Source organism: Brassica rapa, chromosome A09 (assembly GCF_000309985.2).
Source record: "Brassica rapa cultivar Chiifu-401-42 chromosome A09, CAAS_Brap_v3.01, whole genome shotgun sequence".
Classification (NCBI taxonomy): Eukaryota; Viridiplantae; Streptophyta; class Magnoliopsida; order Brassicales; family Brassicaceae; genus Brassica; species Brassica rapa.
This window is the reverse complement of record NC_024803.2, coordinates 41,849,923-41,862,692: the sequence shown is the minus strand read 5'-3', so window position 1 is coordinate 41,862,692 and position 12,770 is coordinate 41,849,923. Positions and strand designations below refer to the sequence as shown.

The 12,770-nt window shown below is 38.0% G+C and overlaps 4 protein-coding genes across 4 annotated transcripts; 1 reads left to right on the top strand and 3 right to left on the bottom strand.

Moving 5' to 3' along the window:
• Window positions 1–93: 93 nt before the first annotated feature.
• Window positions 94–2,935, bottom strand: LOC103842961 (phytosulfokine receptor 1-like). Its single transcript, XM_009119646.2, has one exon. It carries the CDS (start codon window positions 2,231–2,233, stop codon window positions 182–184), a length of 2,052 nt encoding a protein of 683 aa, XP_009117894.2. The 5' UTR covers window positions 2,234–2,935; the 3' UTR covers window positions 94–181.
• A 320-nt stretch (window positions 2,936–3,255) lies between these two features.
• LOC103842960 (peroxidase 4-like) lies at window positions 3,256–5,693 on the bottom strand. The gene is made up of 4 exons (XM_033279708.1): window positions 5,439–5,693; window positions 5,157–5,348; window positions 4,622–4,790; window positions 3,256–4,526 (listed from the first exon to the last, which is right to left on the bottom strand). The coding sequence occupies exons 1-4, from the start codon at window positions 5,634–5,636 to the stop codon at window positions 4,219–4,221; spliced, it is 867 nt and encodes a 288-aa protein (XP_033135599.1). The 5' UTR covers window positions 5,637–5,693; the 3' UTR covers window positions 3,256–4,218.
• Window positions 5,694–6,407: 714 nt separating this feature from the next.
• On the bottom strand, window positions 6,408–10,806 carry LOC117128094. Its single transcript, XM_033279707.1, has 2 exons — window positions 9,520–10,806; window positions 6,408–9,431 (listed from the first exon to the last, which is right to left on the bottom strand). Exons 1-2 carry the CDS (start codon window positions 10,765–10,767, stop codon window positions 9,399–9,401), a joined length of 1,281 nt encoding a protein of 426 aa, XP_033135598.1. The 5' UTR covers window positions 10,768–10,806; the 3' UTR covers window positions 6,408–9,398.
• Window positions 8,081–9,095, top strand: LOC103843186. The gene is made up of 4 exons (XM_033279710.1): window positions 8,081–8,153; window positions 8,232–8,309; window positions 8,394–8,489; window positions 8,591–9,095. Exons 1-4 carry the CDS (start codon window positions 8,097–8,099, stop codon window positions 8,795–8,797), a joined length of 438 nt encoding a protein of 145 aa, XP_033135601.1. The 5' UTR covers window positions 8,081–8,096; the 3' UTR covers window positions 8,798–9,095.
• Window positions 10,807–12,770: the final 1,964 nt, after the last annotated feature.

The following is a 12,770-nucleotide window of genomic DNA, read 5'->3' as shown; positions in this document are numbered from 1 at the left end:
AAAAGGAAAGAAGATATTCCGTATCAGGACATACATACAGTAGTATATTGTTTAATCCCCTTCAAAGATTGAAACGTGTAGACTGAGTAACACAGAGTATCTACATCATTTATTGACATAAACAGTCCCATAATCAAACATTGTTGTAATTGTGTAACATGAACCTTGATGCCCGTGAATACTAAAATCGAAACAGCTTCTGACGGAAAGCAATAACAACAACAAACGATAAACCAAACCCAAGAGCCACTCCATATGAAAAATCCAAGGCAAAGTCACTACCACTGTTGTCACTCTCATCACTGGTACTTGGTCGTTGCAGGTCTGGTGTATCTGCTTGACAATCAAACCGGTGGTCACCACAAACATGGTTGCCCTCGAAGCTCGAGTTCGGAAACGTTTGAAACTGACCACCAGTAGGGATTCTCCCCGAGAGACTATTGTTTGCAACACTGAACTTGGACAGGAATGTTAGCTTCTGCAGAGATAACGGGATTGAACCGGAAAGATTGTTATTTGACAGATCAAGAACCTCCAAGCTTGTCATTCCTGAAAGCGAGCTAGGGATATGTCCTGATAAACTGTTGTCATTCAGGTTAAAAACATGGAGGCTTTTCAAGTTTCCAAACTCCTCCCAAATGGGTCCAGAGAGATTGTTTTGGTTGAGTTCAAGCGTTGGTGGAAATCCGGAAACATGATTGTATGGCTGAGCTCTTCCATTATTCCATTTATAGAAGATTGGGAGATCTAGAGATGGCTCCTCAGCTGAAATTTCTTGGCTTATGAGGCTATGCAGCCTTGTCAAACTCTTTGGGATCTCTCCTGTAAACGAGTTTCTAGACAAATCCAAGTAGAAAAGATTGGTGAAACCACCGATCCAATTTGGTATAGCTCCGGTTAAACTGTTCCATGAAAGATCCAACAGCTCTAGATTACTGCTCTTGCTCAACCATCTTGGCACTGAACCAGTAAGCCTACAATTTGGTACAACAAGTACCTTGAGCTTCTTGAAACGAAGACTCGGGTCATCAGGAAACATCTCTCCATCGAAGTTTAAAGTAAGAACCAGAGTTGTCAGGTTCTTGCAGTGCTGAAGAATGAGAAGCGTCGATGACATGTTCACAAGACTGCAGTTTGAGAGAGATAAATAAGACAAGCTATGGAAGTTCTTGAAGCTCTCAGGGACATGTCCATCAAAGTGGTTCCGCGCGAGACTAACGTAACTCAGTTGTCTGCAAGACGGTAGATGTTCCGGCAAAGAGCTATTGAACTTATTAGACCCTAGATCAAGTGAGGCTAAGTTAGTCATCCCAGTACAGTTCAGATACAAAGGACCACTCAATGAGTTGTTCCCCAAGTTCAACAATCTCAAAGTTTTTGAATTTGCCAACGACTTAGGGATCCCTCCTGTGAATCTATTAGACCTAGCCATTAGATACTCTAGCCTTGGAAACTTGTTGAACACGTCAGGGATCTCCTCGGAGAAACTATTCGATGAGATATCGAAATGAACGAGGCTGGAGAGGTTACCAACCGCAGGACTGAGCGAACCAGAGAGACCATTCTCTTGAATCTCCAAAAGACTCAACCTCTGAAGGTGAAAGAGAGCCTCAGGTATGTTACCAGTGAGACCATTCCCGCTAATGAAGAGATGTTCAAGCAGAGAGCATTTCTCGAACCCACATGGGAACTCTCCGGAGAATCTGTTGGACTCGAGTCTGATCAGCTTAAGGTAAGCAGAGTTGCGGCATATATGAACCGGAAGCGAACCGTTCAACATGTTTGAAAAAAGACTGAGACTTTTCAGTGAAGGTAGGTTCAAGCTCTCAGGGACTAAGCCAGTGAATCCATTAGAGCTCAAATCTAGAGCTTCTAAGTTTGTCAGATTGAAAATCGACGGAGGGATGGAGCCTGAGATGAAGTTGCGGGAGAGATTAAGAACTCTAAGGTGATGCAGTCTCCCAAGAGATTCAGACAACTTACCGGACAGTGTTTTGCTCACTAGCTTCAGTTTGGTGACTCTCACAGAGTCACATGTGATCCCTTCCCATTCACAGCAATCTCCAGTTGAGTTGAAGTCCCAAGTATCCGGCTTGGGGGAGAGCTCGTTGACGAAGTCACGCAAGGCCTCTAGGTCACGTGGATGGCACGTAAGGCTATGAGAGTTTGAGGAGTGGAAGATGGCAGCAAGTATGATCATCACCGACCAGTAATGGCAAAGAAGAAGGCCCATGTCGCAAGAGGAAGAGAGAAAAGTGAATATGATTTTCAAAAATTGAAACTTTGACTGAGCAGATACTAGAGACACAGATTACACAGAGTCACAGCGAAAGAGAGATGATGGTTGACTAATGACTCCCTCCATCTCCGTTGACTGATAATTACATTTTTTGTCTCAACCGTAATAATCTTATTTATTTTTCCGGTTCAATTTATGTTATGGTTGGTTAACTCTAACATTTGAAAATTGAGACCAAAACGAGTTAGAAACAAGAGAGACTACTTGCTAATAAAGAAACACAACCCGCCATTCTTCAATCCTTACATGTACATTTTATCTATCAAAAGAAACAATAACCCCCCGGTTTAACTATACGATATTAACTCCCGGTTTATGCCTAACCGAGGAGGGCCGGTGATTCTTTCCGCGAGAGCAGTTGTGGTGACCGACACGCGACGTTGTTAGCATAGTTCCACGTGAGCGTATTACGTGGAAAAGCTAATGCTAGCTGGAAATAAAATGAAATTTAAAATTTTGTGAGTAATGACGTTAACCATCATAAAACTTGGGTGGACCTACCGGTTTGCGGTTTGATTTTCGTTTAGTTCTTTCTCTCACTTTCTCGGTTTTTAGTTTATGGATTCAGTTCGTGACAAAAAAACAAGTGTAATGTATTCATTTTAATTTTCATTCGATTTTAGTTTATCAAATTCATAAAAATTTAAAATTTACAAAACCACATATGATTCGATCTCGTTTAACTTCAATTTGGACTTTGATTTGGTTATTTTTGATTTTTTGTGATTTTAGTGTTATTATAATGATCAAATTTTCCGATGCTGTAAATTTGAAAACGTATAAGAAAAACATATATAAGTGTTTGCAAACTTGTTGTTATTTCAATGATATTCAAATAAACGAATCAAAAACAGTTCCTTGGTTTTTATTTTATGTTATTATATTTAATTAATTATTTTCGGTTTTTGTCATAATTATTTTTTCGATTTTAATTTATCATTTCATAAAAATTGAAACCGAGTTTGGATTTAGATTTTTGTTTTTTTTTTGTGATTTCAATTAGTTTTTATATAGTGTTAGTTTTTATGAATAAATAATATGGTTGCACAAAAGAAACGAATATATAATAGTCTATATAAAAAAACAAATTATTTATTCCAGTGATTTCCAAATAACAAACGAATTAGTTACATACAATTGCAACAACAACCAAATAAAATGAGTAAATGTAAAAATAATAACATGAGATTTAAAGTCTTTGAAGCTTTTTCGGACAAGAGTAGTAGTATGTCATTAATTAACAGCAGTGCAGATTCTGCGGATTTGTCCAGCTGAGCCAGTAAGTGTCTGAATATCTCCCATCTTGATCATTGCAGTTAATCAGACGCGAATCTAGTGTTGGGATTGTGAAATCCCGTGTCCAACTCTATATTATCCGATTAGTACGATATTGTCCACTTTGGGCCTAATTGGCAAGCCCGCATGGATTTACTTTTGGTTTCCATCCCAAAAGGCCTCGTACTATTAGAGTTGGACATCTATTTATATATTAGACACTCCTTGTCTAATTCTCCAATGTGGGACTTAGTTTGTTATATCACATTCTCCCCTTCAAACTAAGGATCACATTCATCTCGTGTCCCACAACTGACTTCCAGAATCTTCTGACTTGATTTCTGCCACACACCTCTCATTCCTAACTCATAGGATACCCATTCATCACTCATTCATCACTCAAAGGGTATTTCGGTCTTTCTTGCAGATTTCTCGTCAACCGGCTCTGATACCAATTGTTGGGATTGTGAAATCCCGTGTCCAACTCTATATTATCCGATTAGTACGATATTGTCCACTTTGGGCCTAATTGGCAAGCCCGCATGGATTTACTTTTGGTTTCCATCCCAAAAGACCTCGTACTATTAGAGTTGGACATCTATTTATATATTAGACACTCCTTGTCTAATTCTCCAATGTGGGACTTAGTTTGTTATATCACATCTAGAAGGGTTTCTGCTATATTCCGACACAATACTGTCCGTAGAAGCTCCGCTTCCAAACAAAACTTGATCGCTCGCCAAAAGTCCTTTCTTCTGCATCAAGTTTCTGTAATAGTTATTGTCGAACGAGTTTGGTGTAACTTGATCTAGAGGTGCTAGATTTGTATCTCCACCGTTGGCGGGACAGCGACGCTTACGTGTGCTGGAGAATCCAGCATCAATGTCGCTCGAGTTGTCGTAAAGTCTTTCCTTAAATGTTACGCACGTAGCTTGTCCTAAGGTATGAGCTCCTGTAAATAGTGTTTACGTGTGTCATAAGCAATCTCTTGAAGAGTGAAATTGACAATAAATAAGCTGACTAAAGGTGTTTTTTATTGGGACTAACCTGAGAGAGCGACGAGGTCTCTAGTGTTTAGACCTTTTCGAAGGAAGAGATCACTGAGGTCGTCTAGGCTTGCCCTGAAACTGGGGAGGTCGCCACTATCTGCAATAGCTCTAAACGCAGTGGTGGAATCTCTCCGACCAACCTTAACTGCATATCTTGGACCTCCTACCTATTGATGATATATTTCAATTTTTTTAAAATTAGTTAACGAGAAAATGAATAAAAAAGTGGTATTATGCAATTGTTTTTTTTTGGTTTGCCTTTACGCTTAGCTGTTATAGTAGTGTATTTTTCTCAAACTATAAACAACCTTTATAAATGTCTATTAAGGTAAACTGTCATTCGTATAATGCAAAATTAATTCAAACACAAAAGAGAAAAAAAAATGAAGCACTTAAATAAACTTTACATTAAAAATGGAAAAAAAAATCCTTATCTTAATATAAAAAAATAACGCGTTATACCGTGTTAGTATGTTTGAGATAGTATAATTAATTATGCATGCATGTGTCTAGAGAGAGTGATAAGAACTTACGTATTCAGACGCGTCTCTAGCGGCAACGGCAATGATATCAGCGCAAGAAACGACACCAGGACATACACTCTCAACAGCAGATTTGGCTTCATCAATAACTTCAAATCCTCTCGCTGACTGAAAGTTTGCCACTGAATCTCTTTCACTCTCCATTGTTGGAGTTGCCACGAGCATGACCGATGCATCACATCCCTACCAAAAAAAAATGAAAACCAAACACAAATTTTAGACTTGCATGCTCATGAACACACATGTTATATATATCATATGTTAATCACATACATTAACGAAACAGTCGTGGAAATGGAGACGGATGAGAGAAGCAGCCATTCTACGTTCACGGCTGATGGCGGTTCGGATTGAGGATCGGATGGTTGAGAGAGCGTTTGGACAAATTTGATCGTAGAAAGTAGGAGAAAGTTGTGCTTGACAGAAACAAGACAAGCTTAATAACAACACAATAATCTTGAAAATCGCCATAGTGTTATAAAAAGAAACTTTGTTAAATATGGAAGTAACAAAACAAATATTGTAAAGAACTAGCTGGTTAGTGATTTGATGAATTGAAGATATTTATTTGGTTTGAGTTATAGGAATGAGACGAAATAAGTGATATATATAGGAGCGAAATAATCAAGAAATTGATTATCAAAAGAAATAATCAAGCAATAATCATTTGCGGTCGCTTTTAGCTGCGGGAGCGCGTGAAAGCCCTTCTGACCTTTTCAAATACGTATTTTCTAGTAGTGTATTTTGCCTTTTAGGTTTATTATTTTGCTTACTAATAATGAAAAACAATAACGATAATATTCTTTATTTAGATTCAGTAATTTAAAATACTATAATTACGATGAATATTAAACTTTACTTTGATAAAACAGTTTACATCTTATATTGGAATCAACAATCTTAACTTAAATCAAAGTTTTTTGATTAGTAAGATTATCGTTTTTAAGATAAGAGTGTCATTCGGAGTATTTCATCACGACCTCTACATTTTCAACTCTTGCATTACTTAGTTTTAATCAAAAGAACACTTAAAAGTATACGACTTATAGGTTTAATTTATGTAAAGATGGCCTGCGTTGACCGAACCAAGCTTGGTATAATTATTAAAACGGTTATGCTTACGCGAAATTTTGAAAATTGACTTTTGACTTTGAAATAGTAGCGAGAGAATCTTAATGTTATACGGAATTGTCCATACCGTAAATACAAGTAGCGCCGAGGTTGCTTCTTAGCTTGTTCTTCTTTGCTTTTCCTCTTTCGGTAAGTTTTAGGTGTCCCTTGTTACTTAGTTAGATACCTATGATTACTAACTAATAAAAGAACGAAAGCGTACAAAATTACGTGTTTGTAACAAAAACACTCTGAATATGATATAAACTAAATGATTTTATTTTTACATTATCATACACGCAATTCATTACTGTTTTGTTTAAAGAATTGGGTGTAGGACCATACAAATATACTAACTATTTAAATCTTTCACGGTAAGAGGGAAAAAAATGACTTAACCTGACCTTGGCATGTTGATATTTGCTTTTCAGTTGTCGTAGTGAATTACAACATCGCTTTCAAAAAGTATACGTTCAGTATTATATACAAATAATGTTGACGTGTAATAACAATTTCTACGCAAAACCGGTCTTTTTCATATATGGATTTGTTTTGAGAAATATAATGACTTTCAATTTATGTCAAAAAGAAAAAAACAATTTCAACCTTTTCAAAAAGTAACTAGTTAAATAGATGCCATTGGGTTTGAATTTCTATTTGATTTGAGGCAGCATAAAAGACAGTTTGGAATAATACGTTTACTTAGCAAGATCATCTTCGATCTATCTCTATTTTTTTTTATTAAAAAGATTAAAATAGAAATACATTTTGTTTTAGTATATTCTTCTAAAATAATGAAATGTTATACTTTCTCTATTATATAAGAATATTATTTTAACTTTATATATAGAGTAAAATTATCCTTTTTATAACAGAAAAATATGACATCTATTTATTATAAAGAACCAATAGAGAACAAAAAAAAAATCTATTTTAATAGCCTAACATAGTTGAATTGACCTTTTCTGAAAATGTTTAAAATGAAACGTATGAAACACTAAATCATGCATGTATACGTAATAAACATGCAACTCCATATGTGGTGGTTGATACATAATTTGGGGAGAAACTAACGGCCGAATGGATATCCGGCATACTCGGATTTCACTTTATATTTACTGAACCTGATCCAAACCCAGAAACACTCTAACCGAACCTGACCTGTTTACTATTATGATATTATCGCAATCAATATTTACAGATTTCGGCGAATTCATTCATCAGCGCATCTTTCGGCGGTACATATTTGAGCCCGTGTTTGATTTTATTCCTTCGGTTCAACATAAAAAGTCCCTATCCGTTTGTTGCAGTCTGATGGATCTTGCAGCCGCCGCTTTATGCATTGGCTTTGCCTCCCTAATGAAATTTTCAAGCAGTAGCAAAAAGATGTTAGTCAGTTCCTAAATAAAATGTATCTGCGGATCTGCTCACTGTTGATTTCGACTACTTGTTCCGTTCAGGACTTGTAAGCTTTTACGTCGAGCTATACCGGTGAATGACCTGAAAGGATTGGGAAGGTTTTATAAGTTGATGTTTTTCTAAAGGATTCGGTATGTTTTTGCTTTTGTAAAATTGATGCTTTTTTCCAAAAATTTCAGGGGAATTTCTTGAAAATAATAAGATAGAATACCCCACTGTTGTGGTACATGGAACAGTTGGATCAAACTCAACCGTGGAGAACAGCCGTTTGGGTGTTTTCGTCAAGGAAAGGGTAAAATTTGTGTTGCCTTTTTTTTTCCTATCCAAGAGCGACATTGACTAAGACTTAATATTTAATAATGTTGGTTGGTGCTCCTTCAGGCTTCACTTGAGTTAAAGAAGATGAAACTCTTTGTTTCGGCAGTACCGGACTCGAGCAGTACCATCATCGAGGACATGGTAAAGATTTGTGTTCCCTTTTTTTTTATCTATCCAAAAGAGACATTGACTGAATAATATTGGTTGATGCCCCTTCAGGTTTCACTTGAGCTAAAGAAGATGAATCTCATTGTTTCGGCAGTACCGGACTCGAGCAGAACCATCAGCAAGGAAACGGTAAAGATTTGTGTTGCCTTTTTTAATTTTTTTATCTATCCAAGAGAGATATTGACTGAATAATTTTTGTTGGTGCTCCTTCAGGATTCAGTTAAGTTTGAGGAGACGAAGCTCTTTGATTCGGCAGTACAGGAATCTAAAACCATTTTTGTGAGCCGTAAGGAAGTTCCTTGGTATTTGGTAAGATATGTTTTCATAAATGACATTATTTTTTTTTTTCCTCAAATTCACAAACATATAGCCTTTTAAGTAATTAGTTGCTTCTATTTTAACGATGATAGGATGATGGTACTGCTCGAGTCTATGTATTGAATTACCAATATGCCGCAGGATTTTATGATACTTTAAAAACGTACTGCTCTACTGAACCAATCATTGCATACTTTAAAAGCCATGTTTCTGATGAAAAAAATCAAGGTACTTGTCCTGTAGTAATTCCTTTTTTTTCTTCTCTGGGCTTAAATAACAATGTTGGTGTTTCTTTTTAGATTACTGATATTGACTGTAAAAAGTGTTCTCAAGTTCTTGAGATTGGCACGTATTTGACTGTTGTTGGTAGGGTATGTTTTAAACTTTTAATCTTCATTTCATGGTTTCACTTAGTAGCTAGTTGAAATGTGAATTTACTACATCTTACTCTAGGCTGAGAGAGACAAAGATGGAGCTCCTACGATAGGAAACGCATATCAGTTCTTCAGTGGACATAGACAACTTAACGAATTGGTTACGAATTTGGAATCAGAATCAGAGTAAGAAATATATCTTATTTATTTTAATTACTGAATATGTACTTTTTTTTTTGACTAAAGGCTTTCAATTAAAAACATAAACGATTACAAGATAAGGTTACAAAACCTTAGAGTTTGGTAAAGTTTGCATGAAACACATTTCATGATTAAATAAGTCTCAAACCAAATGGTATTAGGCCAAAACTAGAAAGAACCAAAGAAATGAAAGAGAGTAGCTAGCGAGAAGATCCACGACCACGTCGGCCACGTTTACCTTTTCCTTGCATTGTCTTCCATTCCAAATCTTGAAATTTGATAGGAGGTTTTGTCTCTCTCCCACCCCTTGTCAAGCTGAGAGAGCTCATATGCTCTGACTCAACTTCATCCACTTCTTCTAGCACAGTGAAACAAGAAGGACTCTCAAATTCACTAACTTGAAGTGATGTGGTTAAAGGATCAACAATGGATGGTGTTTGGACTACCTTGTTGATAATGTTTGATGGAATTGAATCCATAATGGCTGCGGTAATGGGAGTAGATTGAGAATCTACTAATGGAGATAAAGTGTTGTTTGGTGTACCTTGGCAATCCACAGAAACATCAGAAGAAACCGTAAAGAGAGGAGGAGCTACCTCCAAATCAGATTGCAAGGATTGGCTTATTTGAGCGGCTGAAACTACAGAAGGGACATTGAGCTCTTTCATTTGATGAAGTAGAGGAATATCATGTGCTGAAACAGCAGTCAGGGAAGCACCATTAATCAATGGGTTGTTTAGATAGGGAGCTGCTGAAGAGGGAGTGTCCTTTTCTCTTTGCTGTAAGATGAGATCAATATCCACAACAGGAACCTCATCATTAATTTCATCCTTTTCTTTTTGCTGCAAGTTTGGATCATGTTGAGGCTTAGAAGGGAGAAGACATCTCTTCGCTTTATGGCCTAAGTTTCCACATCTTTCACAAGTTGAAGGAATCCACGTATAGTCCACATTAACCAAGAAAATACTGCTCTGTTTATCATCAAGGGCAATAAGCTTCGGAAAAACCTTATCCAACTCCATTTCTACTAACACTTTGGCTTCTCCCATACTAGTAGGATCCAGACGAGGCTTATGGGTTAGAATAGGCTCTCCAAGACCTGAGGCGACGTGGCTTATTCCTAATCTGGAGTAGCAGCAATCAGGTATGTTCTTCAGAGTGACCCAAATTGGGAGAGTGGAGATTTCTGGAATTTTGAAAGAACCCTCTGAAATCCACGGAAGTACAAAGAGTAAGCAATCATCAATATGCCAAACTCCTCTCTGAATGATCCATTGACGAGTGGGTTGGTGAGGGATATGGAACATAAAAGATGAATCCCCAACCTTCTTACAAGTAATCTTACAACTCCTGCCCCAAATCTTGTTTACTACAGCATGTACAAGACCGCCCGGAGGTAAAAAACACCTATGGAACTTTCCTATGATATATTCATCTTTGTTCTCAGGTCCTAGTCTAAGCACTTTAGAAGGGATAGATACTTCTGGTGTACCATCGAGTCTGTAAGTTGGCGTAGCTGTCCGGTAGAGATTACGCGATTGAGGACTTAGTCTTGCAGCCCACGGAAATCTTAAAGTTCCATCAGCTTTGAGTTCAGGAGGTGGCAGCTTCTCTATCGGAGGCTGCAGAGAGGGAGATGATTGCTTGCCCTTCAATGGCTTGTTCAAAATCTCGTCATTGAGCGATGGCCACATAGCCGCTAACTGGATCCCAACAATAGCAGGGTCGTAGCCAGACGGAGTGCTTGGTTCTGGTGGGGTAGCAGGAGGCTTGAAGTAAAGCGGCTTAGCCCATGAACCCAAAGACGGAACAAAACTCACGGGATCCGGAGGAGCAATATGGGAGATGAGGAAGACTGAAGTGGGACCGTGATTGACAAAAGAGCTTTTGTGCAAACCGTAGAAGCATTTTCCATTGTTGCACTTATACCAGAGTCGTGGGAAGCAGAGGCGGTAGCACCAGTATCAGGAGGAGATTGATTGTCACAGGTCACCACATCACTTCCATGAGGACCCGTACCATTGACACAATCAGAAACGCAAGGAACCGTACCATTGGGACCTTCTGGAACCGTAGATGGAGTACTCACGGGTAATTCCTGCGACGAAGAGGGAGGAGATTGCGGAGATGACGTAGGGAGAGGAGCTGCAACTAAATCCGAAGTGAGAGACGGATTCGTAAAAGGAGGAGACGCATCCGTTGACGACGGCGGAGCTGAGAAGCCATCCAACGAATCCATGGCTGAGGAAGGAGAGAGACAGGTCACCACGAGAAGGCAAGACCTACCGGCGACGACTAACACCGGTGGAAGCGTCGAATTTCAGTCTCAGAAATTTTAGGTTTTCGCCTTTACGTTCGCTCAATTGGGGGCGCTACTGAATATGTACTTTCTCAGAATGTTTCTCTTGTCACATTTTGCAGGGGGGGTGCGACTTTATCCTTTTCCTTGGGTGCTATTTTGCTCGCTCTGAACATAATGCAAACAGCTGTAGAAAGATCGTGATGATACAGCTTATATTACTGCTTTCAATTTGATATTTTTTTTCTTTTTGTTTTTAGCTGTCGTCATATCTATTAGTCGCTGACTATATATATATTTATCACTCAGATTAAAATAAAGAACGTGAGTGTGTTATTTGTATATATGATCTTGATACTATATATATATATGTTTTCGTGTGTGTGCTGGGGGGGGGGGGGGGGGGGGGGGGGGGTGGGTGGGTTTGGAAGGAGAAACTTGATGTTGTCGAAGATGCAGTGTTGGTGAAGATGAGGGAGAACATTATTTTCAGGAGTGTTCGTGTTTTAAGTCATGAATTCATGATGTTGTCGACTCTCACAAAGCACTGGTTAGCTGGTATAATTTTTAATGGATAGTAACTAATTAGTTAAATACTTAAATCCAAGAATTTTTTTATGTAAAGAAAAAACAAGAATTCTAGGACTGAACCTAATTGGGCCTTTGAGAGTTTTGAACAAGAAATCTACCAACCTAACTTGTCCAACAAGACTTGTAAAATCCACAACCATTTAACATATAATATCAGTGAGTATATGATAACCCGATCAAAAGAAATCTTTGAGCAGAGAAAATTAATTCGAACTAACATCATCATTTCGCTGCTGCTGGCAAATCTCAGTCTGATGCCAAAGCCAATGCATAAGGCAGCAGCAACAATCATCTTCCAATCGAACAAATCAAACTCGAATGCGATGCTCGGAATAGGGTTTTCGCTAATAGCTTGGTGACCACGTTACGGCTCAATGTTAAAAAGTGTAACATCACTGTGGGCTTTTGTTTATCAAGCCCATGTAGAACTTTAGCCTGAACAATTTTCTCTGGTCTATATTGTTAGTTGATGCTGTAAACTCAATTCAGTCCTGGATATCCTCTTGTTGGGTGATCATTCCAAACTTTTCTATCTTAAGGCTGTAGAAGCTAAGCTAGCTCAAAGTCCGAAGTTAGAGTTTAGTGTTTCTCAGACTATAAACACTATGACTATCTCGGTACAGAATTTGTTAAACTCCGGTCTTTTCTGGTACTAGGACTATGATGATACCACGGAGGAAAAAAAGGTTTGCACATACTACAAGTTAAAATCCATTCCCGTCGTGCTTGTAATTGATCCAACCATGTGGTGTGTGATCGGTTCAAAATTTCAGTTTTTTTTTTTGACTTTGGTTCGGTTTTGGTTTA

What these genes read in the sequence shown, in the direction of transcription:
- LOC103842961 (XM_009119646.2), bottom strand. Translation starts at nt 2,233, where the DNA reads ATGGGCCTTCTTCTTTGCCATTACTGGTCGGTGATGATCATACTTGCT.
- LOC117128094 (XM_033279707.1), bottom strand. Translation starts at nt 10,767, where the DNA reads ATGTGGCCATCGCTCAATGACGAGATTTTGAACAAGCCATTGAAGGGC. An exon ending in CATCAAACATTATCAACAAG is followed by an intron (nt 9,432 to 9,519) that starts GTAGTCCAAACA and finishes TCACTGTGCTAG; the next exon opens with AAGAAGTGGATGAAGTTGAG.
- LOC103843186 (XM_033279710.1), top strand. Translation starts at nt 8,097, where the DNA reads ATGAAACTCTTTGTTTCGGCAGTACCGGACTCGAGCAGTACCATCATC. An exon ending in GTACCATCATCGAGGACATG is followed by an intron (nt 8,154 to 8,231) that starts GTAAAGATTTGT and finishes ATGCCCCTTCAG; the next exon opens with GTTTCACTTGAGCTAAAGAA. An exon ending in AGGAAGTTCCTTGGTATTTG is followed by an intron (nt 8,490 to 8,590) that starts GTAAGATATGTT and finishes TAACGATGATAG; the next exon opens with GATGATGGTACTGCTCGAGT.
- LOC103842960 (XM_033279708.1), bottom strand. Translation starts at nt 5,636, where the DNA reads ATGGCGATTTTCAAGATTATTGTGTTGTTATTAAGCTTGTCTTGTTTC. An exon ending in TCCACGACTGTTTCGTTAAT is followed by an intron (nt 5,349 to 5,438) that starts GTATGTGATTAA and finishes TTTTTTTGGTAG; the next exon opens with GGATGTGATGCATCGGTCAT. An exon ending in AGACCTCGTCGCTCTCTCAG is followed by an intron (nt 4,527 to 4,621) that starts GTTAGTCCCAAT and finishes CACTATTTACAG; the next exon opens with GAGCTCATACCTTAGGACAA.